This window comes from Notolabrus celidotus, chromosome 1, assembly GCF_009762535.1.
Source record: "Notolabrus celidotus isolate fNotCel1 chromosome 1, fNotCel1.pri, whole genome shotgun sequence".
Taxonomy (NCBI): domain Eukaryota; kingdom Metazoa; phylum Chordata; class Actinopteri; order Labriformes; family Labridae; genus Notolabrus; species Notolabrus celidotus.
This window is the reverse complement of record NC_048272.1, coordinates 17,097,892-17,125,062: the sequence shown is the minus strand read 5'-3', so window position 1 is coordinate 17,125,062 and position 27,171 is coordinate 17,097,892. Positions and strand designations below refer to the sequence as shown.

General features: G+C 40.5%; 2 protein-coding genes and 1 long non-coding RNA gene across 5 annotated transcripts; 2 read left to right on the top strand and 1 right to left on the bottom strand.

Annotated features, from left to right (window-relative positions):
• The first annotated feature begins 3,618 nt into the window (after positions 1-3,618).
• Positions 3,619-13,504, top strand: LOC117813473. The gene is made up of 2 exons (XR_004631424.1): positions 3,619-4,355; positions 11,968-13,504. It is a non-coding gene; the product is annotated as an uncharacterized LOC117813473 (long non-coding RNA).
• A 541-nt stretch (positions 13,505-14,045) lies between these two features.
• Positions 14,046-18,650, bottom strand: LOC117813431 (adenosine receptor A1-like). Of its 3 annotated transcripts, XM_034684644.1 has the most exons (4): positions 18,472-18,650; positions 18,091-18,113; positions 16,370-16,496; positions 14,046-15,797 (listed from the first exon to the last, which is right to left on the bottom strand). In XM_034684644.1, the coding sequence occupies exons 2-4, from the start codon at positions 18,098-18,100 to the stop codon at positions 15,149-15,151; spliced, it is 786 nt and encodes a 261-aa protein (XP_034540535.1). In that variant the 5' UTR covers positions 18,101-18,113; positions 18,472-18,650; the 3' UTR covers positions 14,046-15,148. The 3 variants fall into 3 exon arrangements, with proteins under 3 accessions (XP_034540535.1, XP_034540538.1, XP_034540526.1); XM_034684647.1 differs by having other exon boundaries at positions 18,091-18,650; XM_034684635.1 differs by having other exon boundaries at positions 16,370-18,650.
• A 3,375-nt stretch (positions 18,651-22,025) lies between these two features.
• On the top strand, positions 22,026-26,884 carry LOC117813422 (adenosine receptor A1-like). Its single transcript, XM_034684623.1, is given in 10 exon segments — positions 22,026-24,298; positions 24,301-24,442; positions 24,445-24,518; positions 24,520-24,533; positions 25,883-25,913; positions 25,916-25,984; positions 25,987-26,043; positions 26,045-26,147; positions 26,150-26,359; positions 26,362-26,884. Coding segments are annotated over 10 exon segments (981 nt in total). The 5' UTR covers positions 22,026-24,175; the 3' UTR covers positions 26,520-26,884.
• The last annotated feature ends 287 nt before the right edge of the window (positions 26,885-27,171 follow it).

Sequence of the window (27,171 nt, the reverse complement as noted above, 5' to 3'; positions counted from 1 at the left end):
CACGTTGTTGAGGACGTGAACCCAGTGGCACTGTAAAGACAAGTGAATCATCAACCGAGTGAGGGCCCATATCTCAGGAAGGACAAACAATGAAGACGAAACAGGAAAGTCTGGGGTAAATGGATCTATCCCCAAAGGAGGGATTGTTCCAACAAGGTGGAGGGGTAGAAGAGAAGACAATAGCAGGAGGTCTTTTCCATTTGGTATGGATGGAAAGATGTAATTCAGGCGCTAAAATAGTCTCCTTGCTTGGAGATAAAATAAATTGATTAATCTCACAGTATATTCCAAAAGGTCACATCCAGAAATATAGAGATTTAAAAAGTTTGCGTTCCTCAATCTTTTATAACTTGAGCAGTAAATACTTTCTAACTTATTGCCTAACAATGACGCCTGACAAAAGTGCGGTATTAATTCAGTGACAGACCATAAACTGTACAAAACCATCTCTCATTGGTTTGTGAACTATTGTTTTTAAGAATCTCATTCTGGCCTTTGCCATCTTGTTTCTTTGGAGCATTATTTTGACAAAAGGATGAATACAGATTTGTCTATGTCAGTGTGGTAGTGACTTCTAGAGACATGAAGCATACTTTCTTCATTGTGTATTTTAAATTGCACTCTTTACATAATGAACTCCATGTTGTATCAATGATGTTTTCAGACATGACTGTACTGTAGAATTGCATTTGTCACAACAAACATTTTTTATTAGGGTGAAAATGTTTTGACATTGGGCCTAGTGGTGAAATCCCTTTGCTAGATTTCATTCCCCACTCTCTCTCACAGTTTCCTGCTCTATCCACTGTATATGTAAGTCCAAGGTAAAGTTTAGAACAAGGTAAAAAGTCAGACATTAGGGAGTCCTCAAATGTAATGATTTCAATGTAATTCTATTGATATTTTACCGTTTACCAACAAGTGATAGACCAACAAACTTATGGACCAACACTGCCGTTACTAATGAGCATAAAATGTAAAGACACTGTACTGGTATTGGATTTCTTGAGGTCTATGTCCATTGACGTTGGATATTTTGCTGGCAACTCCGAATTTCTACTTGAACCCAATGAACTTCAAAGCCCAGCGGCCTGCATAAACACCTTTGGCATCAGCTGTTATCTGACGCTGCACTCTCAGTTTGAAATAGTCAAACTTCTGGAACACCAACCAATCAAAATGAAGAAGGGGTGAGACTTCTTGAGTCAACAATAGCCCTTTTCATAGTCCGCAACAGCTCCATAACAGTTCTACCATCATCACACCTTTGTTCTTTCATATTGATCCCGCAATGCGGTACTATTGCTGTCACATTGAGTTATGAGGTTGTGGAAGCCCAAGAGGTAAACACACGGCAGGAACATCACATACAAACACACTTGGACATGAACACACACAAAGATGTTCTGTCTTGCCCGCTCTGCCAGCTCACAGTGATCCCGTCATGCCCCTACAACGCCTCTGTTACTATCCCCAATGCTGGCACACAGTGGGACCACAATGTCCCATCATCAGCTCTGAGACATTCATAATGAAGCATTAGGGTTAGATGTCACAGTAAATATTTTGCCTTTGAATGGCAATATGAAGAGTCTCTGTTTAAAACAATGCTGGACTGGGGTGCTGTTGGCCTAGCCGTCTAAACATGGGTTCTATACACAGAGGCCTTAGCCCTCGTTGCAGAGGTCACAGGTTCCCTTCCCGGCCTCGACCATTTGCTGCATGTCCTGCCCCACTCTTTACCTCCCTCATTTCCTATCTCTCTCCAGATGTCCTATCCATTAAAAAAAGTGAAAATGATGAAAAAACAATGGTGGACACGGCCACCGTATATTTACTACAAACAGTTTATCTCGTGCAAGCAGTCGGCAGGCCATGACCCCTTTAAACTGTTTTTATAATTTCTTTGTTAAACTTATTTTAATAAAAGCAAACAATAAGCATACAGAGCTATTTTCAAGGGACTTAATGGTTTCTACCAAGGAAAGCAGAAGTGCTTTGAGACAACTTTTGTAATTGCAACATTAAGCGCTCTGACATTGGGGTCGAGGGCGCTGAGTTCACAAAAAGCAGCATTAATGGACACAGGCTCTTAATCAACTCTGCATTCAAATCCGCAAATACAGCTCTGTATTTTTTTTTTCTGGATATGATTATTAAAACGGAACATTTCAACAACCAGCAGCGTAGAGGTGGTCAAGTGAAATGCAGCTTTATTTATAGCTTTACAGCATGGAGCATTCTTTGCCCCCTTTGACCTCTGGGAGAAAAGAAAATGTGGAAGAGGCCGTTGACCTCACTGCTGTATTGTAATCAGGCTCGTCAATGTACGGTCCCAGTGGAGAGTCAGTGGCGCCATAGAGGCTCTTTAGGCTAAATTAATCCCCAGAAGCACTGACATAATTTTGGATACATGCTAATTTGCAGGTGAATGCACAGCACATGTGCATCGCCACTGGAGCAACCATGGACACAATCAAATGTGTTTGCATAAAAAGCAGAGGAGAGTTTCTTTGATATGTGGAGCTTTCAGGCTGATATTTGAAAATAAAGTAGGTTATTATTTCAAAAAGCAGAGAGGGTATGCTTTGTTCAAAACATTAAGTGTTTCTTGCAGCTTCCTGCATGTACAAGAATGCTGCTTACTGTAAATTCCAAACAACTATGTTTACATAACCTCTGAGCAAGTGCAGTCTGCTCTTGTTAGTTTCACAGTTTACAGTAGGTCATGTGATTTTTACACCCTTCCATTTGCATAGATGCTGTAGCTGTGTGAAGGGTCAGTGTTTCTGCTGTGTAGACAACAGTTCTGCACAACTCTTCACAGATTTAGTTCTACAGAAAACAGAGAGGAAAGAGCATGAACACAAGAGCGATACTCTGCAGAATATGGGAATAAGTATGAACATGAATCTACCTGTGAATATTTCTAATTGACTGTGTTTTTCTATTCACAAGTCTTCCAAAAGAAAACTTTAAAGTGCAGCAACGTGGAAGGTTGGAGGAGAATCCCTGATCAACTCAGAGCAGAACTAAAAGGCAGAGCAGCCAGAACCTTGTGTGAACTGTAACACAAGCAGCGCTGAGCCTCGTGAGAGCTTGACACACATCTGAAATGGAGGACAAAGTATCCAGGAAATAGTGCTGTTGCTTGCGTTTCCTATTCTCTGGTTGTCTATGATACAGACCAGCCTCTCCGCAGTGATCCAGACTATCTTGGATCTCTAACAAGAGGACTAGATGCCTCGACATCTAAGCTGGCCCGAGCTGGCATGTTACCCTGAGAGCAAAGAGAAAAAGTCCTGAGAGCGGTCACTGCCCTGAGCCCCCAGAGAGAGAGAGATAGAGAGAGAGAGGGATTGCAAAGAGCCAGCTCTCCCCTCACCGACTTGTCCCCTCCGTTTTTCTGAAACAGGCACTGCTCTTTTGAAATGGTGCCAATGGAGGCTGGCCCAAACCCTTGCAGCTGAAACTTTTACAAGCTCAGTGTTCGTGAGCAGGAAGAGAAAGACAGACTTAGATTTGTGAAGAGAGTTTGCAGCTCCTCTCTTTCGTCCTGCCTGGGATGTCAGGGCGATGATTCAATCTGCCTTTTTTGTTCTTGTAAACTACAAATCTTTCAAGAGTATGCACAGAAATGCCATAAAAAGAAGACTGCATGAAGAGGAAGGATTTAAAATGCATGTTTTGGAAATAATTGCTTAAAAAATGAGGAGTCAGTGACGTCACAGAGTAAGCTGTCCTGGATACTGCCTGAAAAAAGATCCAATGAGTCTCAGAGAAAACTCTGGTGTGGACAAATTTGAAAATTAGAGCATGTTTTCTTTCCGGGACTTGGATTATTTTAGTGTTTTTACTCTCTTTTCATTTTCCAGCGGAAGACCTCATGTTTGGATTTACCTCTCTCTAAAAACTGACCCTTCCTTTGCCCTTATTTCCGCTGCAGATTCATGACACACTTAGTTTCTTTTGGATGTGTTGTGGTAAACATCCCGGATCTCTCGTTTGACTTGTTATGTTGACAGTAAACACCAGTCCTCATTCACAAGTACAATCAAATTAAGCCAGGACCAAAAGGATACTGTTTTTTTCTATCTGCTCTGTTACAAACCCGAACAAAAACACAGGCAGGTGCAGAACAACTAAAGACGTCCGGAGTGACTACCGAAAATGGGAACTGTGAAGCATGTACTACCTGGGACTGAAGCCAAGTGCTGACAAAAGGCTTTACTGCACGACTCTAAGAGAAGCCTGAAACTCTCGCTCTGAAATGCTTCAGGAATATCTGGCACTGAACTGTTTGGTCAGCTTGAGATAAATCTGTCAAACCTTTTGGCCTCATTTCAAGACAGCATGTAAGTACTCAGGTCTGATTTTTTTTTAGCTTATTTCTGCCCGTCTCTCTGTTTCTTTTCCCCTCTCAGCCCCTAATCCTGCAGTCAAGTGAGATGTGTATTTGATGACAAGTAATCTACAGGTCATGTGACTCCACTTTGTGTGGCCGGTTATTAACTTTTTGACCTTACTGTTGAGCAAAACTCAGCCTTTTGCATGCATATTCCACGCTGATTCCAATCTCTAATAGAAGCATGTAAGCACAATTTTGTGACTTCATTTCTTTTCCTGCCTCTCCTTTCTTTCTTGCTGTCTCTCCCTCTTGGCAGCGGGGCAGAAGTGGGCAGGCAGAGAGAGAGAGAGGAGGGCATGGCCCAGAAACTGCTCTCAAGCCCCAGCCCCTGTTCGAGTGGGGTTTCTTGCTTGGTACAGTGCTCAGCCTTTCTCTCGTCCTGCAGGCGAAAGAGAGGGATGTGGAAATGCATTCTTGTTTCATTTCCAGCCCACCTTTTTCTTTTTTTTTTGTCTCTGCCGCCACCACGGCCTAACTCTGCGGGTGAACACTAGCGTGACCTGTTCATAAAAGTCACCTCCAGGTATTTCTCACTTTTGATTCTGCTTCTGTTTGGCCCCTCTGATTGTGTTTTTAGAGACTTTTCCTTTGAATCGATTCTGTTTCACTCCTGAACTTTTATATTGTCACCTTCCACACTGTACACGTGTCTGCTTTGATTGTACTGAACACAATGCCTGACTCGCTTTGCGTTGTCGATTGTAAGATGAGAGTCTAAAATAAACTCATTTCTTAGGATAAACACATTCAAATATAATGACTGAATCGTTTGTACATAGTTGCTGTAATGAGTCTGTTGACGTAGTTCTGTTCTATAAATCATTTGCCTTGAGCAGAATGAGGTTTAATGTTTGAATTACTGCATCTTAAAGTGCAGGACTGTAGTAAAAAAGAACATTTGTGTACAATTACCAGCAAATGGGAGCCTGAAGACACAACAAAACCTGAAGTTTAAACAAAATATCACCCTGTTGTAAGTGATAAGTACCTCTATGAAGCAGACAGGAAGGCATTCGGTCGTTTTTTATAAACATTTTGTTTTTTGTGTTCAAGGATTGTGATGTGGATTAGGCGTAGGCGACACCAAAAAATACACTTAGAGTAAACTGTGGCTACTTTTTTGCTTTTTTCTTAAAATCTAAATTAAAAAGTGTCTCATATTAGTCGAGTGAGCGATTACTCAAAATTGTCCTGAAACAAGAAAACTGAACTATCTAAGTGAGTCTCGAATGCTGCTGTTTGATAGACCTGTTCACAAACCAGTATGAACCAGATCCCTCTGTTGCATTGTTCCATACATGAAGAGGCTGGTAATGTAAGATTGCAGGGTCTCGGTTTCAGATGGCACATTTTCAGCTCGTTCATAAAACTTAACCACAGAAGCTCCAGAAAAGTGAGTATTAATCAATATCCACTCACATTCCTGACTTTATACATGCACTCGGCCATGAACTCCACTGTTACGAACTGAACATTTTGGCTCACACTACTTTTCCTGCATTTTTGCATGTTTTCGTTTGCACATAGCCGAGTCAGCCTTTGTGTCACAGATTATGGCACACTGTACAGTACAGATACAGTGAGTGCAGAAAACAAGGGGGGAGGGGCGGGAGGATGGGCAGATAGACAGAAACTGAACTTATTTCCTCCTCCTCCCCCACACTTCTCCTCAGATGAACTTGCCGTGTCGAACTTGATGACATGTTGTTTGGAAAGCCATATCCTCCGCTATTTGCGTTCTCCTCCCCATGGTTGGAGTGACTGTGGTTACCAGGATCAAAGTCTCTGCTTTTGGGTTGTTGCTTTTATCAGGTCATACTGCATACAAACATTCAGCTTTTCCTGTTTGTTAGCACAACAGATTTATGGCTCATAAACAGCATGTGATTTGACTATATAGACCATGGCTGTTTTACATAAACTACCACTTAAAACTGATGTAGTGCAGAGAAAAAGCCATGAGAAATATGTCCTCGGATCAACATCTGTGAGGTCCAGATGTGTTCTCTTAAACGTTAGTGTCCTCAAACTTGTATTTAAGCTGTGTTGAATATAAGATTGGCAGGGTTCCCGTGACAGGATGAAGCCACGTAAGACAAAAGTTCAGTACACAAAGTTTCAAACACTCTCCTGTGATCATCTGAACTTTTAAGTACTCACTGTGCTGTCATCAAGCTGCTCTCTTTGCCTGCATGAAATATTTACAGAGTGTTTTAACCTGACTTGTTGAGAAAGTTTGTGGCAAGAGAAAAGTGAAGGTGAGCCTGTGTGATAACCACAGCAGAAATATGGATGTGACAAACAAACCCAAAGACAGGAAACCTGCAAGAGTTGCAACAAAATGTGAACCACAAACAAAAGTCATCTAACCTCATAACCCCTGACCTTGTATGGGGTTCAACTGTAAATGACTGATGTGATCTACTTCAGGTGTTTACATGATTCCAGTTTTTAAATGGAAAATATTTCCTTTGCTTCTAAGTGATAAGTACATGATTTATTCATTTCTCAAGAAATAACTAAAAGCACTGACCCAATTTTGCAATATCTCTTTGGCATGTTGAGATTGTTGTTTGCTGCAGTTACCATTATTGTGATTAATTTATTCTAGCAACAGTTTTTAACACCGTCTCAGAGGGTTCCCAGTCTCTCAGGTCATTTAAAGTTTGACTCAAAAAGCAAACTGAGAATTTCAACCAAGTCCTGTTAGTGTTTGATTGAACTGAGAGTTCAACGAGGTGTGTTTCCAGCGATGAATATCCCCTCCAAAACTCAAAGTATGATATAAGGGTTGGGTTCCCCCCCAAGCATTTACCTGAAAACAGAGATTATCTGCCCATCACACTCGATAAGTAGTAAGGCAACATTTTTACATGGTCGCAATGTATTAAATTCATATCAGTTTGGGCCTCGTCTTGCTGATTGTTGTGTTATCGAGAGCGCATTATTCTCTTGTGGCTTATAAGGGTGAGTCAAATTTGAGCAGTCATAAAGAAGTAGATCATGAGTCAAATGTTAAAACCATAGACTGTATAAAACATGGAAAGTCCCTGCGATGACCCCCATTGGTTTTTGAAGCCCATCGTCGGGAGTCATCATATTCGAAATGCTGACTCAATCTAACTTTTGAAAACCTTACTACAGGCAAAGACGTGGAGTTGTAGCTTTTAGCTTCTTCTCTAACAGCTGCCATGTGCCAGCCTGTCAGTCAAGTCAGCTATGCCCACTGATTAGGCAAAACTTGTAATCTTAATATCTTAATGATTTATAAAAATTCCCCCCCTCATACAGCATGTGCGAATAGAGAAATGAGCTATTCAAAATTAATTGAAATTAAAAATTATTAGCACTAAAGGCTTTAAATATTTTTATTCTGGTGCTTCAGCAGCCAGCCTCGAATGGACACTCAAGGAACTGCAGTTCTTAACAACTCAGCATCGGCTTCATTAGTCAAGAATGGATTTTTCTACTTGGTTAAAACACATGACTTCTCCTGAAGATAACACCGGTCATAGTTGGCTTCAGAACCAAAAATATCCTCTAATCTGGTCTGAAGTTTGTATGCTGATTAGCTGTACAAATACAATGGTGAAATGTACTCGATGTGAGTCGTTAAATAACGGCAGGAGATGTTTGCTCTCGTGGATTGCATTTGCCAGAACTCTTTGGAAACATTGGATAGCTTCAGTGAATAACAATTAATTTGGGATTTTTGTGCTACAAGATGGTGAACAGACCCTGTGTGAGAACATGTACTGTACGGCAGACTGAGTTAGCCTGCTGGATTGACGTAAACTCCTCCTGACCTCATTTTACAACAATATGCATCACACATGATGTGATTCGACTGAAACCTCAGACTCGTACAGAATATAAGCACTTGTCCAACATATGGACAAAGTCTGCTCATGAAACAATGGACCTTTCTTTAGATGTGTGATCCACTAGCTCACACAGCACGGACACTGCACCGAGCATCTGGCAGCAAGCTATGCCACCAGACTTTATTGTGCGGTATCATACCCTCTTTCTGACATGGCATCCTCCCATTGCTTCACTGCCAATACTCTCCTCCCCCCTCAGCAGTGGGTTCTGCCATGCTGCATCCACGACATCACCCCCTTTTTGTCTCATTGAGATTCAGCTTGGCACGGAGACAATGCCCATTTCTTGGCACTAAATATTGGAAAGAACCGCTTAGAGGGACCAGTCTCAGTCTTTTCCCCTCACAGTCGTGCCCTGTATCCCGACGATCATCATGGACCAATGCCAACTTTTTCCTGGTATCTTTTTAAGCTTTCGTCTACTATATTCTCTTTTTTCTTTCTCCGCTCCGATTTATTTGGCTACACGAATTTCTTTAATAAGTTGCAGGTTTTGACAGTATAAGACGGGTTGGTTGAGGCATATCTGTTTGAGTAAATGGTGAATAATCGTGTCAGTGATCTGTTGATTGGCATGTTGATTGTTCTGAGTGACTTGTAAGCGAAGGTCATGGACCGATAGCACTATTCATCATTATACTCTGCAACAGAGCGGCCATTTTCCTTTCATCGATAGCTTGGAGACGTCAAAGTCAAACCTTTACTTCCGGATGTGATATGCATTTGCTTTTAGTTCTTGTTACCCACCCACCCGTGTGGACTTGTAAAGGAGGTGCTAATTAGCGTTTACATCTACACAGCTTTTGTAAGTAATACAAGTTTCATACACAAACATGAGCACAGCTTATTTGGAAGAAATCCAGGTAAGACCGATTAAAAAAAATCTCCGTGTACCTGTTTGCATGCCTCGCTGGCCCATAGTTGGGAGGTAATCTGATTGTGAAAGACGACTTTTGTCCGAAGTTCTGGGAACAGCTCTACAATATTCAAATGAAGTGAGATAAATTAATGAATGGATGCCTACATTAGACTGACTGTTGATTATCTCATGAGACAATTAAGACACCTTATTCATAAGTAAGTAATACTCTGAGGGACTCAATGCATATTAGCTTACAGCGACTGGCACAGAGTAATAGTGCTATATGAATAGCATGTTTGTCAGATCTTTTACAACTTACGTCTTTGTTCCTCAGCAAGCGTGTGTCTGCCAGCGCCATTGGAAGCATGCCTGAAAGTAGCTGGATTCATGAGATTACAAAATTACATAAAAACTTCACAAGTTCAAACGGGATAATGACGCTCACATGAGAACAACATACTAACACGTTGTTGTGCCTCTCTGAGGTTGATTTACAATTCACTTGGACATGATTCAGTGAGTTATGTGTTTCTACCATAAATAAAGATTTACTTTTTTTCAGTTTTTTTTTTTTTTGTTGGGTTCTACTTTGTTGTATGGTTGCCTCCAGAAAGTTATTAGCTAAACTCCAGCTGTGATGGTCGCGGATCAAAGATTTTTGCCTGTTTTGTAGTTAACAAAATATCCTCATCCATATGATCTGACATAAGTTCTAGGGTTTATAAGTGGTATTTCATTTTGAAAATTAACAGACTTATCAGAATTATCTTGGCTTCCTCTCCGGGTTGATCTGCTCTGTTAGCTTGACACACACTAGTCACAGCGTGTATCTTTAGTAAAGTGAAGCATGCGTTGAATCTACGCCGTAGCATACACTCTAGGTCTGCATAGCATAAGCCTCCGCACGTAGCTCTAAAAATTTTTTAACTACGTGTCGAAACAACGCAATACTGCAAGCCATGTGATTGGTCTGTTTGGTCTGGAGACACTTCCTGAATCGCCTTGCTCCCTTGCCTTGTGCATACGCTGTTTCAGCAACCATATATTCCTTCTCCTCTCTGTTCTTGTTGCAATAATTGCAGCATGATCAAATGCTGCTTAACATCATACATTCATTCGCAATGGTTTCCTGTACACAAACGTGGCCTTGGTAGTGCACTCTGTCGTACTTCTTGTCTAAAAAACAGGTTTTGTGTTTCAGTACACCTTAGAAAACAGAAACAGAGTAAAATTTCTAGCATGTGAAGCATACCTGGCTCATACTACTGATCTAGATTTAGATTCTGATTATTTGGTCTTGGCCTTTCACAACTTACCACACCCTTAGTAGTCAGCACAGCTGTACTTGTCCATGCAGTTGAATCTAGCTCTGCTTTAACACAGTCTCCTCTGCATTGGCCAGCCAGTTTGAGGAGTTTGATACCATTTACCTTTTAATTAATTCAACATCTCAATTAAGGCCTCCCACTGTCTGATGCCCCTGTGCCGTTTCATTATGGCCCGATGAGCATGCCCTGGCACCGCCGCCACAAAGCCTGCCAAAACATTTCAATCACTGTCAGCATTAATTAGGCCAAAGAGGAATTCAGAATGTTAATGAACTGCCCAGCCGCCTTTCAGCAACCATGGTTCACATGCTAATTTATGCAAAACGTCCCTGCGTTTGCATGGGTTGACCATCGTTGTCTACCATAACAGTGTCTGGGCTCAGTCAGCTAAGCCAAAATATGGCACAGTCGGGGCCCAGACAGCTCTGCCCAGTCTGTGTCCTAGACTCAAGCTGGCACAGTAAACAGACTTCTTCTTCAATGGACTTGAAGTGGCTTTCACACTGATTAAAAGGGCAATGTTCTAAGAGTCAAGACTCTTTTAAAACATCTCGAGCAAAAACAAAAATCACATGTTGGATTTCTTGGCCCACTTTTGTGAATCAGCAACATACAACTCATAAAATATATATGCGGTAGGAATTGAAAGTCAGTCCAAACATCACATAAACCATTATTCTGCGGGGAAAAGAACGGCTGAGTAGAAGACAGGGACTGAATGGAGGAGAAGTTAACAGGTTGCACCACAGATGTTCCGTACTGGTGCCAAACAACTCCATAAAATGGCCGAGGTACTGCCATTTTCCATCCCCCTTCCTTTTTTTTTTTTTTTTCAAAGCCCTCAGGATTTAAAAGCAGATACAACTTGGGGTCTGTTGGGTAGAAGAGCACAAAAAACCCACAGCAAAGATGTAAAGTCAGATTGGTGGTTTCTCGCCCTAAATTACTGACTCGTCAATTATTGTTAACTTGCAGGATTGTGAAATTAGCCATTCATTTCTGTGGTGACTTTTTTTTTCTTTTTTTCAAAGTCGTTAAAAAAAAGCACTTCTGCACGTTTCCAATCTATGCTTATCTGCAGTGTGTCCATCACGTCTTCCCTTGACACACTGACTTTGCAAATGACCAGATACTGATATCACTTATTTAGAGATGTTGTTGGTAAGCCATGTGAACAATCCTAGGTCAAAGGGGAATAAAACCTAGAAGATAATTCTTGAAGCATGGCAAGGGGTGTCATTTGAGTAGCCTGGTTATGTTATGAACATTTGTAGGACATAATTTCAATAGCTTACAAGCAAAAAATGACAAAACAACAAATGTTTTGACAGAAAATGTTTTTAAAGTTAGTACGTTAAAAAATCTGAAAATGAGATAAGGTTAAACTATTTGAAATGTGGCCTTTGCCCTGACAAGAAACATGTTTGGGCAATTTTTTTGTATGTATGTAAACTTACTTATTGTCTCTTTATTTTTGTCTCACAGTTTGGCCGACCGGTTTCTACTGGTATTTGCAAAATAGTCTGTCCTTGAGGCTGAGGTAGTAGATTGAATAGTTGTGGGGTTTGGATCCTCCGTCTGAGATAACTTTTCAATCTACTGTCTTTCCTAAGGAGACAGGGTGATCTGCTGCAATTATGAAGACACATTGTACACGGGATGCTCTATGTATGAAGATCTCATGGACTCAGCTGAGCTGATTCAAGAGACGACTGCTCCTTGACCTCTGAGGAGGAGTTGAAGATTTAACAAAGACTTCATGTATTTACTAGCTACAATGGTGAAGATGTATTCTAACAATGTGTAATAAAGTTGGTACATTTGAGTGAAGTCTTGTTTTGACAGATAGTGACTGGTGAGTTGAGCCTTGCAAGGTGAGGTAGTAGGTTGTATAGTTTGTGGGATGGAGTAAATCCTGCTCAGGCGATAACTATACAGTCTATTACCTTCCTTGAGAGGTACAATGAGTGCTTGGACTGAGGCTCAGACCGAGTGGGGAAGAAGCCACTCTGACGCCATCTTGTGACCGAAGACTACAAGCACTGTGGAAGTTGTTGACATTCAGACTTCTTCTGCATTTATCTGGGTTTGTAACACAAACCTGCCTGGTGATAAAAGAAGCTGATAACATGCAGAGTTTAGTGAAACTCAAAAACAAGTGTTGTTCCAGAAATAGCTGTAAGGTTCATGAGTCCTTAGTTAAGGAGTTACTGACAAAGCATTGTACCGCTAAAGGAGTTTAATCTGAGGGAAGTTTGGTGCAGTCAAAAACCAAATGTCTGCTCAGTACTGTTTAGATTTTTAATCCCAGGATTTCACCTGGACATCTGAATGCTACCTGTACATTAACCTCAGCCCCGAGAGAGCTAGTCTTCAAAGAAATTTAGTCTTCAGGCCTGAAATCACTGGAAGTCTTTAAGGGATTAATGCTTGATTTAAAAATTCACTAACTGCAATAAACACATGATTGAAGGCGACGTTATTGCCAAGACATTTTATCTAGTAGTAGTAGTTGTGGAATTGCCTATGTGGATTTCAATTAGCAGATATAGCAAGATCATTAATTTGATATGAACATATTAGAACTGGTGGTATCATTGTATCTGATCGTAGGTACAACTGACTTAGTAAAGAAACAGAATTTTTTGTAATGTCAGAAATCAGTGTAAGTTGTATGAAATGTATCCTAGAAATGAAGACTAAATAAAATCTAAATTAACCTTTTTCTCACCTTCTTTATCACCTTTTGGGCTTTATCAAATCTGATAAAACAAAGGAAAAATCCTCAAGTCATGAGCTTAACATATAATCTCTGAAAAGGTTAAAAAATGTGGCGCTCTCTCAGCACAGTGTGTGAAACTTGTATTTTACAGTATCATCTTGTTGAAGTCCAAAACGTTTAGACTAAATGGATTTTATTTGCAGAGTTGGCTAGCCGTCTCACATCTCTTTAAGTGTGTAGGGCTTTGACTTAAGTATTATAGCGTACTATTGATGAATAATTAAACTAATATCAATCGGATAATCCTCCAGCCTGAGTCCTTCTTTTCTGAATTATAAACTGCTATTTGCTCTCCTGTGTTTCATGTAACATAAAGTTGGGAAACGTATAATTCCACATGTGCATTACTGATAGCTGACATTTTACTTACATCTGATAGCCTGTGCTGAGTGGCTGAAACTGAAACAAGTCTTTGAACACTAACTGTACGGATCAAAATCATAGATCACAAACATATATCCTAGCTTTGTGCAAATTTAAAAAGTGATCATTGTTTGTTTGATTTGATCTCTAGTTTATGATGGTCTCCATGTGTGTTTAAGTCTTAAATTTTATTGCACATATTGATCCTATAGTATGTTTTTAATGGTTGTAGTATTTCAAATTCAATAGTTTGTCCTTTCTGTTTTAATTTTAGAAGTCTAACCAGGGACAGGGGTTACAAATGAGCCCTGACTAGATGTCTGTGTGCATGGCATCTACTTTGTACACTTTATGAAGTAATGTTTCATGCATTAGTCCCTGTCATATAAACAAGCAAATATTAAAAACTAACTCACCATTAAATGGTGAACATCTGTGATTTGTTTATTGCATTTCAGTCTTTTCTGGTCAGGTTTACACAGGTTCATTATCATCATTTATGTGCTACAAAAAGTTCATCAGGTAATGACGACCAACGTTTTCTACCTAAGACTACAAAAAGGTAATTTCTATAGAAGGTTATTCTTTTGAAATGAAGACGAACTGAAACTTGATCAGAAAGTGAAAAAAGGACAGTGATATGAAACTCAGTCAGACAAAAGTTTTTAGACAAACGGAAGTGGGCCATTCCTCTAAAAGACAGCTTTCGCAATACATACACACACATGCACTCACACGCAAATAATCTGCCGGATAAACAGCTCTTTAGAGATTTGTTAACTAATAATGTATAAAAATCTTTGTCAGTTCAGTGAAAGCTTTTGGATTTAAAACAAGCAGCAACGCCTGAAGCTAAAGAATGAAGCCACAATCAAATGCCAAAACACAGTTCTTTAAGAAGCCACTTGAGATAAAAGCCAACATTTACAGCAGGGGAAACATGATTACAACCAGTACAACAAACAGTGTTAGTCTCTATAGCTGTGGAGTTTTGTATAACTCAGCTGTGAAAATCAGATACGGCTAAAAAATTTAAAATTGTGTGTATGACTAATTTGAGTGACAGTAGGAGCTACCATAGGCCTCCCCTCAGCCAGCTCAGTAACTGAACATGATATCTCTTCTTTTCGTGGTGATGTTTTTTATTACAAACATTTTTACTACCATATGTCCGATCATCATATGTTCTACTAAAATAGGCCATATGGCTCACTGTGCAAGTCAGTGCTCCAGCTTTCTCTAGGGATGGTTTTAGTGTCATTACCATATGTTAGCACTAAATATCAAGTTATGAATGTCTGCTTGTTAGCTTGTCCAATATTTAGCATCAGTTGTTTTACCTGCGACCACCGTGCATGAGCGTCAGAATGGTTTTTGACCTTTGCTAGCAAGGATGACAAGCCAAAGCAACAAGGAGACCTTTGTTATTAAGCTACCAAGTCCATTATGTTCACCCCTGCTTGCTCTCCAACCCGAGATGCATGCGAGTGAGTGGTGAGCTCACCATCACTCCTAGTTCACTCATTTTAGGTCGCTGTTCAGTTTACTGCTGGGATTGTTATCTGTTAACTGGCTTGACTGAGACCCTTGGTTTTCTTTTCTACATACAGTTAACTGTCTCCAGAGCTCCAGGTATGCTGTTTTGATTTTTTGTATTCTGAACGCATACACGATTGGGTTTACAGCTGAGTTGGCGTGAGAGAGAATGATGCCAGCAAAGAAAGCCATGTGTGATACACTAGTCTCAAAATCAAAAAAATCAATGCAGTTCATGATGTGGAGAGGGAGCCAGGACAGGGCGAACAGAGCCAGGACCAGAGACAGAGATCTGGCCAGCTCTTTCTCTTTCTTCAGGTAGTTCTGAGACTGTTGTTGTGCACAGTTGCCTGGTCTCTCTCTGAGGTTTCCTCGAATTGTATAGAAGATGTAGCCATAAAGTGCAGTCATGGCTAACAGAGGGGTCAGGGTGCAGAGAAAAAAGTTGAAGTAAACCAGATAGGACATGGGGATCACTGCTACAAACTGGCAAACAATAGTAGAGTTGGCTGTGTTAGATAAGGTTTGGTGTTTGTGCCATCCAAGCATGGGAGCAAAACTCAGTGGAACTGCAACAAGCCAACATGCTGCAACCACGAGCCAGGAGTGCCGCTGTGTTACTGTCCTTTTGTACCTATGAAGAAACACAAATTATAAATATAACCAACAGGGAAGTCAAAACATGCAGAGTACCTAATGGTGATGGGAGGCATGGAAAAGAGTCAGTTATAGTTGACTTAAAGTACATGAACAGGGGGCGCTGGTGGCCTAGCGGTCTAAGCGCCCCACATACAGAGGCTACAGTCCTCGTTGCAGGGGTCGCCGGTTCGATTCCGGGCTGGTCGACCTGCATGTCTTCCCCTGCTCTCTACTCCCCACATTTCCTGTCTCTCTTCAGCTGTCCTATCAAATAAAGGCAAAAAGGCCAAACATAACTTTAAAAAAAAGAAGTAGATAAACAGATTTGGCCCAATGGTTAAGTTGCATGCCCATATAGCAGGCGGCCCGGGACCGATAACAGCCTGTGGACCCTTTCCTGCATGTCTTTCCCCCACCCTCTCTCCCTGCCTCCTGCTCTGTCCACTGTCTCTCTAATTAAAGGTGTAAAACCCCAAAAATGCATCTTAAAATAAAATGATGAAATAGATATGTTAAGCACTATTCTCCTTTTCACTGCACCATACACCATCCAGAAAAAAATCTTACCTGAGAGGGATGTACACCCGGAGGAATCGATCTACTGCGATAGCCACGAGACAAAAAACTGATACCAGGGTGAACAGGATGACCACACAGCTCAGGAAGAGACAACCGTGAAAGGAAGTATTTAATCCTAAAGCCACCACCACCGCCAAGGGTATGGTCACACATCCCACCATGATGTCAGCCACAGCCAGAGACACAATCAGGCAGAAAGTAGGCTGCTTAATGCACTTACTGGTCCACAGTGCCAAAATCACCAATGTATTTCCAAGACAGCAGCAAACAGCTATGAACACCTCCAACACAATGTAGATCACCATGCCTGCTTGAACCATGGTTCCAATATGACTTCAATTTGACGAACAATGGTGCAGCGTTTCAAACGATACGTCTGAGCTTGAATGTGCTGTGCTGTCCCTTTTATCATTCATCTCAGTGTTGTGAAACATTTGAGGAAGTCTCTAGACACACTTTTTGTTGCAATGATTTGCATTTTTTTTTCCCTGTATAAACTGCTTCACATCATTGTTAGGTAGTTTTAAACTTTCAAAGTTTCACAAGTCAAACAACACATGAATGAATTAATGCATAAGAATGTTGCTAAAGATTATATGGCTTTGAGTTAAATTGAAAAATGATGCCTGTATAATAGAAGCAGCATTAGTTTCAGTGTTGGGTTTCAAAAGGAAATAAAACCAGTTACTTTTAAGGAAACATTTCACACGTCTTATTCATCTCATTTGAGACTTGTTTACTTGGTAGGTTTAAGAGACAAGTTGTTCGGGAGTTGTTTGAATTATATCATGTTAACACAGATCAAGGGATCAATAAGGGTCAAATGGGAGTCATCAACTTCACATTCTGATATCAGCAATAAGGAAGCTTGGGTGATAATGATCTGGCACTGCGGATGAGTAATATAGACAAGCAAAGCAAACAATAATATTGATATATCACTAATAAAAAACATCATGACCATATCCGACTACATTGTGTTTTGGAAAGACTTGTGTCGAAAGAATTAACGCAACATAATATTCAACAGGAAAATCAACAAACTGCTGCAACATTCCTGTGAACTGATTCTGACACTTCAAATGTCTTATTGATCATAATCAAGGGTGCAAACTATTTAGAATTTCATTTCTTTTCTTAGCAGCTAAGTGTATGCAATCCTGTATCTAGTAAAAGCACATGCAACTGCTGACAGCTAGCCTGCATTAGCTAGCCTAAACTTAAAAAACAGCATTCATGAACGGTTTTGGCCAAACTAAATATATATATTCCATAAAATAAAGACTAATACTGTGATATTTTTAAAATGTTTCTTGAGATGAGTACAATATCTTCCATGACAGCAAAAATGTAGTAAGCGACACGCATTTATGTCCACAAGAAACTGTATTCTCACAAACACAAAGGTTTAATCTTACATTACATACCCTGTTATCCTGTGTTGCTCTCTGGATGAACTTGTATGGTTTAAGAGTAAGAAAGGAGTGTAGCGAGATTCTGATCGTATGGTTAGCAAGCTAGGTAACTGGCTAACCTAAGTTTGAGCTAGCTGTTGACAGTAGTTACAACACAAACTACAAATACACACTGTATACTGTACTTTGCTTTTAAAATAAAAAGCCTTAAGTCAAAATAAGTACTAAATTAGCACACATAATAGGCTAGCTACATAGACACAATCTTGATAGCAGCATGAAAAATTGACTCACCTGTCTTCATTGATGTGAGGAGGCTGAGAGGAATGAAATGCTAACACTCATATTCACGGCAATAAGTGTAATGTGATTGGCCTGCTAGTGCATTACTAGCAGTTAGCACCAACAGTGGTTAAGAAGCATGTAAAAAACACATCATAGTTTCCACTTTCTGGAGAACTACAACCTCTACTAGCCTTTCTTTCCATTCAATGAAATCATATACCTTCCATCTTCCATCATCTCACATAATTAGCTAGGTCTGCTTTGTTTCTTTCTAGCCTGCATCTCAACCTCCTGTGTTATTAAATTACACAACATTTATCAAAGTGATAATTCTTATTCCACCATGACTTTTGTGATTTGAACAATATGACTTATATTTGGAGTACTCACATGTAGGGTGTAACTCCTGGGGCTTCAGAACAGGCAGGCACAATGACCCCATCAAAGAAGTGAGCCGCTTACAAAACCAGTTCAAACTGGTTCAAAGTGGATAGTAAAATCAAGCGGCAACCTCCGGTCTCAAACTATGAAGCCCATGCCGAAGTGTTATAAACTGCAATTCGTTGAGAATCCGCTTGAGACTGGCCGCAGAAACACCAGAAATGACATACACACCAATTCAAAAAAGACGATCTTTGAAGCATTAATAAACAGGTTTACGGCCTGGTTCAAAAAAGGGCTTGGCTCTACGTAGCTCATTTCTCTATCAGCACACACTGTAATTGGGGGGAATTTTTTTCGAAGGCAATTGTTCAGAAGATATTAAGATTACGAGTTTTTGCCCAAATAAGGACATGGCTGACTTGACTTACGGACGGGAACACATAGCTGTTCGCTAGGAGGCTCAAACTCCGCCTCTTTATGTCACACTAAGTTTGGTTGAGTTCCACATTTCCAATATGGCTGCCACCGTCGATTGGCTTCAAAACAGCACTCAAGAACAGATGGGTGACGTCACGGATACTACGTCCATTATTTGTACAGTCTATGGGTAAAATGCAGTTTGTGCACTTTGCTTTGTTTTCACTTATTGAGTTGTAGGAAATTATAAATCATTGGTATTCTGAACTTTTTACATTAGGACGTTTGATGTTTTCATAAAAGTAAAAGGCAAATGTGCATTTTGAAAGTAGAATGGATTGTATGAGTTTGACTTTTTAAAATGCGTAATGGATTAAACAAAACATTAAATGGAGATTTTGCTTGAACCCTTCAAATAAAATGAGTCCGCCTTTTATTGTCAAATCCAGGGACTGCATCCTTCAAAGACAGCAATGAAAAAGCACTCTGTAGTTTCTTTTAACAACTGAGGAAACATTTCTTTACAAAGTGCATACGAGATCTTTTTGGTGAGGAGAGCTTCATCTTGAATTTAGCACCAAAAAATCAAACTATAAAGCTGTTGTTGTAGGGTCATCATATTTTCAAACATCCAAAAAGGGATGATTTTATATCACTGCAAACCCACATGTTTTGCGGGGTTTTTTTAAACATTGCTCTTGTGACGTATGCAAGACACAGAATGTTTGTTTGCTGGTACTTTTTGAAGGAAGCTGTAACTCTCCCAGACATCTTTGGTAAACCTGACCTACTTTTCACCACGACAGCTCCCCTACCTGATGTTAACCTGTCCGTCAGATATGCTGGGCTAGCCAAGCAACAGCTGCATGCTCGGTTGACACTAGTACAAACAAATCAGTATTGAGCTTTGACTCAAGGTGCATTTGGGATGTTTTACTATTGGATAAAACAGCAGCAGCAGCCTTGGCAGCGCTCTGATTGATAGACATTAATGTTGCAAGTACAGTGCGTTGTTTGGGTATTTCAGTTGGTTAGAACGAGAACAGGGATTGTTGAGGACTGGGAATATTAAGTGTTGTATAGATATTTGTTAGGACTCCGGACACGGAGCTTGAAAACGACACAGTCCCAGTCAAACTAGAACATACTACTCTGGTTTTCATAATCAATGCTTACAGACTCAAACTAGCGGCTAAAAAAGGTTAATAAATCAGTAATCAATTTTAGGGTGCTCTAAAGGCTGATTTATACTTCTGCGTCGAATTGACGGCGTAGCCTACGCCGTAGGTCCGCGTAGCTCCCGTACCTACGCAGAGGCCTACGCACGTAGCTGACGTGCACCTCCTCCAAAATGTAACTACGCGTAGAGCCGACGCGGACCGCAAGCTCTGTGATTGGTCCGCTCGACGGCTTTGTCTTTCCCGCATTCACAGCACTTCCGAGATCCCGGACATCGGCCACACATTGGCCGTGTATTTCATCTCCTCCTCTCTATTCTTCATGTAATCATGTCTGTATGATAAACAGCAACATGTATCAGCTGTAGATTAACTTAACACGCTCTGAATCGATGTGGAAAAGTAAACAGAGATCGTAGCAGGACCGGAAGCAGGCGACCGGCTATCAGAGAGACCACACTGCCCTCAAGCGTTTCGGAGGAGAATTGCTGCGCGACACGGACACATCGACGCAGAAGTATGTGGGGCTCATGTCCGCGTCAGCCTCTGCTGCGTAGGGGCGACGCAGAAGTATAAATCAGCCTTAACACTAACAACAGGAAATATGGGAGAGTGTGCATGACATTTTTTGATCATATACTGTATATATCCAAACTTCCCCTTTACATTAGCTTATCAGAACACCTTGTGGTATTAAATACTGTATGTCTACTGTTACAATTTTGGTCATTGTGGTTCGCGTGGGTGCAGAGCTGGCAGTACGCTAGCAGTTCCAAGTAGTTTGGAAGTAGCAGGTTAGCATCTGAATGAGAGTTGACAGACAACAGAGCGGGGATTTCCACATGCCAGTTTTATTCTACAGCACTCAACATTGACTGGACAATGCTTGATCTCCACAGCACTCTATTCACTAACCATACATAAGCAGTAAAATAGACATAACCTTAAACTTGCACCAACTTGATGAGAGTCCTCACTTGGCCAGAGCAACAGGGTCAACAAGTCGTACAACACAGAGGGTAACACCTCATCTATTTCATAAGTACAAAACAAAAAGGACAACGCTACTTTTTGGTGCTATTTGATGCAGCAGTGATTATACATTTACTAGACTCAGTTACATCATGTCTCCATTTTTTAAGTTCAATCTAATAAACAATATTGCTTTAGAGTCAAATTTCTCATTTCAAAAAAATAATAAAAAAGTTACTTCTAGCTCAATTTGCTTTGTATAGCTTGCACGTTTTCGCCTATAACACCCCTGAGGTATCCACATACAAACAATGTAAATAATGGTGAATACACAGTGCTGTTTTGCATTAAGTGTATGACAGGCTTGTCCAACATTTGCTTATGATCAGAAATGCTTTTTATAGCCAGTTCCTCCTCCTGAAATATGGAAAAGAGCTGAAATGTGTCAGGGGAAAGTAAAGACCCATTTTGAACCTTTCTTACCCGATCTAAATGAAAGTTACATCCGCCATAATCAAAGTGAGTACTCTTACTCTGAGCTAGTTTTTGAGTCTTGTGTCCACTTTAAGTCTTCCTTAATTTACTTTATAAGTGAATGTATGATGACGACTGAAATTGCACCTTATTGTAAACGTTGTGCCATTCACTACTGTACTGGGAGCTGGGATCTGCACCTTTAATATCCAAAGCTCCCACCATTTTACTCTTCATTGTACACCACTTGGAACATTAATTTATAAGCTAATACGTTTCAAAAGTGATGAGGTTGACCTACTTATAAACAAACAACGACAGCCTAGCAGCAGAGTCATTATGTTGTGAGGGAAATAAACTGTTCAAAATGCAGGGAAGCTTGGTACAGAGGATTGTGTTAATTGGAACCGGTAATAGAAGCTTTTCATGTTATTCAAGCAACACACAAGCGGATCCCTGCAAGATCATAATTAAATTTATTCCTTCTGTTTATATATTATAATGTGTTGTGTAGTGCAAAGAAAGGGAGTCAGCTGTAGGGACATATCAGGGGGAAAAAGTACAGTATGTGGTAATTAACAATGGAATATATGTGGGGTACAAGAGTATTGTGTTTTTCTTATTTTCAGAGACTTATATAAGATTTGGTTTTGTGGTAAGTTGAAACTTTAAATAATTTAAGATATAGTTGATAAACTCTGGAGCAGTTAGATGGGAACAACTGACAATCAAAAATTGATGGTGCAGGAGAATGTGAGTTCTTTGTAGCATTAAAAGTCTATGAATAATAAAATCCATATCCACGCGACCATGAAGGAGTTCTTGATGCAAGAGGAACAAACAGAAATCAGTAAACTGCAGCAAAGAAAAAGTGATAAATGAGTGGATACAACTGCAGACATGTTTCACACAAAGTGCATCATGTTTGATGTTTACTGTCATCATGTTTTACAAGTGATAATGCATGAAGATTCCAATCAAGCTAATGAAACCATGTGGGATTAAAGAGTCCCAATAAAACTGATCAGGTGTCCGAGCATGTAAACTTTAATGTATTGACGAGGGTCTGGCATGATAGGCAGTGTCACAAAAAAACAGCCTGAGTCATTGCTTTCTGTAGTAAATTGGTTAGACAAAATTTACTTCCAGTCAGACAATCTGCTTCCTCAAGCAACTGAAGACCATCTCAGTGATTGCTTGCTCAGTGATACATGCTGCCAAAGACTTTTAATGCTCAGACAGACAATTACATTAACTTTTTCTAAGTAATTGAACTTTTGGATCTGTTTCCTCTACCTGCAGTTAACCCCACTGAATCCAAGATTTATAAAGCCTGGACTTCAATAAAATAAAGAACAGCATAAAGAATAAAACATTAAAGATAATATGGCATGAAAGTTAAATGGAAGTCTGGCTTAAACGTGGAAACCAAAGCGTCATAACTGCTGACAAAAGCAGAATAGACTGATCCAAGAGACTGAGAGAACTGCATTCAATGCACAGAGTTATGATACTGTAGTGGGGGAGTGAGTGATAAAATAGACCTCAGTTAGTTAGTTCCTCATTATCGTATTTAGGATCACAGCAAACTTCCTTTTAAGCATCCTCAATGCAATGAAATGAATCACCACACCAGTCAAGCACTCAACAAACCTCGAGAACTTTATGAATCGATGAGGGTTTATAGTGGCTCTTTGTCAAGAAGCTGGGGAAAAACTTACAATGTGGCCACACACCGGCTGTCAGACCTGAAGTCCAAAAGTCATAATTACTCCCATCACTGCACGTAAAACTAAGATTATGTTTAGTGTTTTATGAATATAGATATAAGGAAGGTCAAAACAAATACACATGCATTTAACAGATTTAGTTGGTATGTATTTTATCAAACAATTACAATGAGGGGCTTGGGGCCAGGATATTCAGCTATTTATTGGCCTGTGGCAGTGAGGTTTTCAAGCTTATTGTCATGGTGAGGTTGACACATAATGTTAATAATATATTGATGACATTCCAATTTTAGACAACCAAAAGTCACATAAAACATTTTCAATTGGGCGACTTAAGTTTGAACAAAGACGTTTCACAAAAGTGTGGATTGGTTGCACATTAAGCTTATAAATGCAGGCCACTTGACAAATAATGTAATTTCATAGCTGAAAAATGAATGTCATGTTTAGTTGGAGACAGCTCTTTGTAATTCAATAACATCCGTCTTTATCTCTCCAGCTCCGAGTTTGTTTTATCTAATAACTTCTTATCAGACAGCATTCTGCCGCTTACAGACCACAGACCACATACAAACACTCACTGTGAGAAAACTAATGCTGCAGTGAGCTGCAGAAAGCAGAGTCCCTCCCCTCCATTTTTTATGACTCGCTTGTGCAGAGTAGTGAGGGAGTAAGTAAGTGAGCAGAGTGAGGATGTAGAAGAGAAGTGATGCAGTGGTACCCAGTCCTGTGCAGAGCTTGAACATGCAGGAGACTAATCATCCATCAAAGACCTCTCATTGTGTGAATATGGCAAAGAGAAAAAGTAAACTTCTTTCAGCTCTAGAGCACACATAGGGGAGGATGTTTTTGCTTCAAAGAGTGGAGGGAAAAGTTCCAAAAAACAACTTTGTCTTTTTACAATCTGAGTAAAGGTAAGCAAGATTTATATGAGTAAAAATGTCTTCCTCACCGGGTATCAAACCTCGGGAGCATGTGGACATGTTGTACATCTCCATCGAGATGGCCATCGCCCTGGCCTCAGTGTTGGGGAATGTGCTGGTGGTGCTGGTTGTGTGTTGTGGAACCGGGCTCTCCGCAACACCACCTTCTGCTTCATCGTGTCCCTGGCCGTGGCCGACATCGCCGTGGGTGTTCTGGTCATCCCTCTGGCCATCATCATCAGTCTGGGATTTAACACTCAGTTCTACACCTGCCTCTTCCTGTCCTCCTGCTGCTCATCATCACCCAGAGCTCAATCCTTTCCCTGCTGGCCATCGCCATCGACAGATATCTGAGAGTCCAAGATTCCCACCAGGTGAGGAGCTGTAAAACCAGTGGTGACACTTTGGTTTAACATTCGTCATGTTATGTTCTCAGGCTTTAGACTCAAACACAGAAAAGAAATTAAAGAAAGATGAGTGAAGAAAGTGCAGAATAGTTCGGTAGAGATTGGGCTCGATGAGTGACCGTGCATGGCTCTGTTTGGGGTAGAATCACTGTGTCTTTTATGTAATCTGCAGCCTATTTACAGTAGGAAAGATAAATATGTATAGCCTGCAGCTAAAGGAGGTGGAAGGCAATCCAGTCCCTGTCTGTTTTAGTTTCCCTGCTCCAATCCTGCAGCTTCCTCACTTCAAATAAACTCGCTCCAACTGTTTCTGAATGTGATAATCACAACTTATAAATCAAACTTCACAAGATAAACTTGATGCAATAAATGGTGTGTAGTCTTTCCAAAAAAGGGAAAAATTGAAGTCTGTATACTTTGAATATAACCCAATTTTTTTTTAATTGGCAGAGCGTTTAAGTCTTTGAATGCTCGGGACATTCTCCCGAACTTCCTGAAACAGCAGAACCAAACATTATCTGACGATCATAAAGTGGCCCCAGAAGCTGATGATAAACACATGATTATAACAGAAGCACCAATAGTCCCAGCTCTTACTTTTATTGCTTTTAGTGGTCTGAAAGCTAAATGTGTGCCCGTCAGTCAAGACCAGGTGGTTTCTCCCTAGTTGATGTCTGCCTTGGTGCCATATATCTTTGCCTTGCTGTAATGCAAATCAAATGGGTCTGACATCCGAAGCTTTTAAGCAAATTAAAAAGTGTCCGTCTGCTCAAGCTTCTGTTAGGAGTTTTTTGGGGTTATGAAACAGACCAAATTGGAACAGTGTCCTTATGAGCTAAAAGGCAAACAGGACCATGAGCAAGAAAGACTAACAATTCCCACTGATTGCTTTAAAATGTGCCAGATTATGCAGTTTCAAAAAGGGTGAAAACAACACTTCCACAGCAAATATTCATGATGAGGGATCCATTTGACTGTTAAAGCAAATTAGGTTTTTTAGTCAGAAAACACTACTTTCAACTGAACCAGACAAGACTGATAAAGAGACTTGAGGTATCACTTTGTCCACAGGGGACACCAAAATCAATACAAAACTGAAAGTTCCTCACATGAGGTTTCAAGAACTGACACAAGTACTGTTTGTTGAGGTGCTTGGTATTCAAACCTATACTGCTTATGTTTATCAGGTGGATTGGATGTTAGAGAAACACCAAAAGACACCAATCCTCAGAACACTAGATTGGCGATTTTTTAAAGAATACTGATCCCAGTTTTTGAAAATCCTTACCTGTTTCTTCTCCAAAATCCCTGCTTAGGTACAGCACCATAGTGACCCAGGGGGAGGGCGGTATGTCGCAGTCTGTCTCTGCTGGATCCTCTCATTTCTGACTGGGTTGGTTCCAATGATCGGAATGGAATAACATCGAACGCTCACAGAAACATCAGCATCTCCAGCAAAATCGTCTGTGAGTTCACCCACCGTCATGAGGATGGACTACATGGTGTACTTCAATTTCTTCGGCTGGGTGGTGGTACCACTCTCCATAATGATCGCTCTGTATGCAGAGATCTTCAGAGTGATCCGCGACAGCTTAACCGGCGTGCTGAGGCCACGTGTGATGTGGACAGGTACTATCAGAAGGAGCTGAAGCTGGCCAAGTCTCTGGCCCTGTTGGTCTTCCTCTTTGCCGTGTGTTGGCTGCCGATACACATCATGAACTGCATCAACTTCTTCTGCCCTGAGTGTCACGTGCCGAAGGTCGCCATGTATATTGGAATTTTCATGTCCCATGTGACTCAGCACTCAATCCATTGGTGTATGCATTCAGAATAAATCTTTCCGTGAAACACTGATCAAGATCACTCACCGGATGCATGTTATGTAAACCGACAGAGCCTACTCCGTGCACTAGCACACCAGCCCCGTCGGAGAAGTCGACCTGTAACCTGTAATATGGACCAAATGGTTTACAGTCAGATTTTTCAGCAAAGAGTCTCTTGGAATTACATACAATTTGGAACATCTGCTCATTAACATACTTGACCAAAGAACTGTTTGTATTGCATTCATTTAAAAGGAACAGTTCATTTTAGACCCAGTCATCTTTCATTTAGATCTGAAGAAAACTGAGCCTGCAATCAAAATCATCCCAATCTGCTTTGCTTTATTTCATCTTAATGCTTCTTTACTTGATTCATATTGAATCATTATGTACATACTGTATGTCACCATGAGAGGTAATACAGATTCATTCATGTTTGTATAGCCTGTTGGTAAATTCACCAGAATAAACATTAAAAACTTCTTCATTCATTAAGTTAAGTAGTTATTCAATCTTTACTTTTATGACAATTTAGATCTATTTATCAGAAGATGGTTTACAGTCAGACCAGCAGCTTTGTTAGGCTGTACTTTTACCAGGCGGCAACCTCTGGTTTTGAGAAGTAAAGCCAACGTGATAAGTGCGAAAAACTGCAGTACCTCATGTGACAGCACAAAGCTGGTCCCACAAGCCAAGGAGTCCCCATTAAAGCGCCTAAAGCAAAATCAACATGTTTACAAGCTGGTATGACTGACAGGTGGGCGCTGTAGCTGTTTAACCAG

What these genes read in the sequence shown, in the direction of transcription:
- LOC117813431 (XM_034684635.1), bottom strand. Translation starts at nt 16,701, where the DNA reads ATGGTTCAAGCAGGCATGGTGATCTACATTGTGTTGGAGGTGTTCATA. An exon ending in CGGGTGTACATCCCTCTCAG is followed by an intron (nt 15,798 to 16,369) that starts GTAAGATTTTTT and finishes GTTTCTTCATAG; the next exon opens with GTACAAAAGGACAGTAACAC.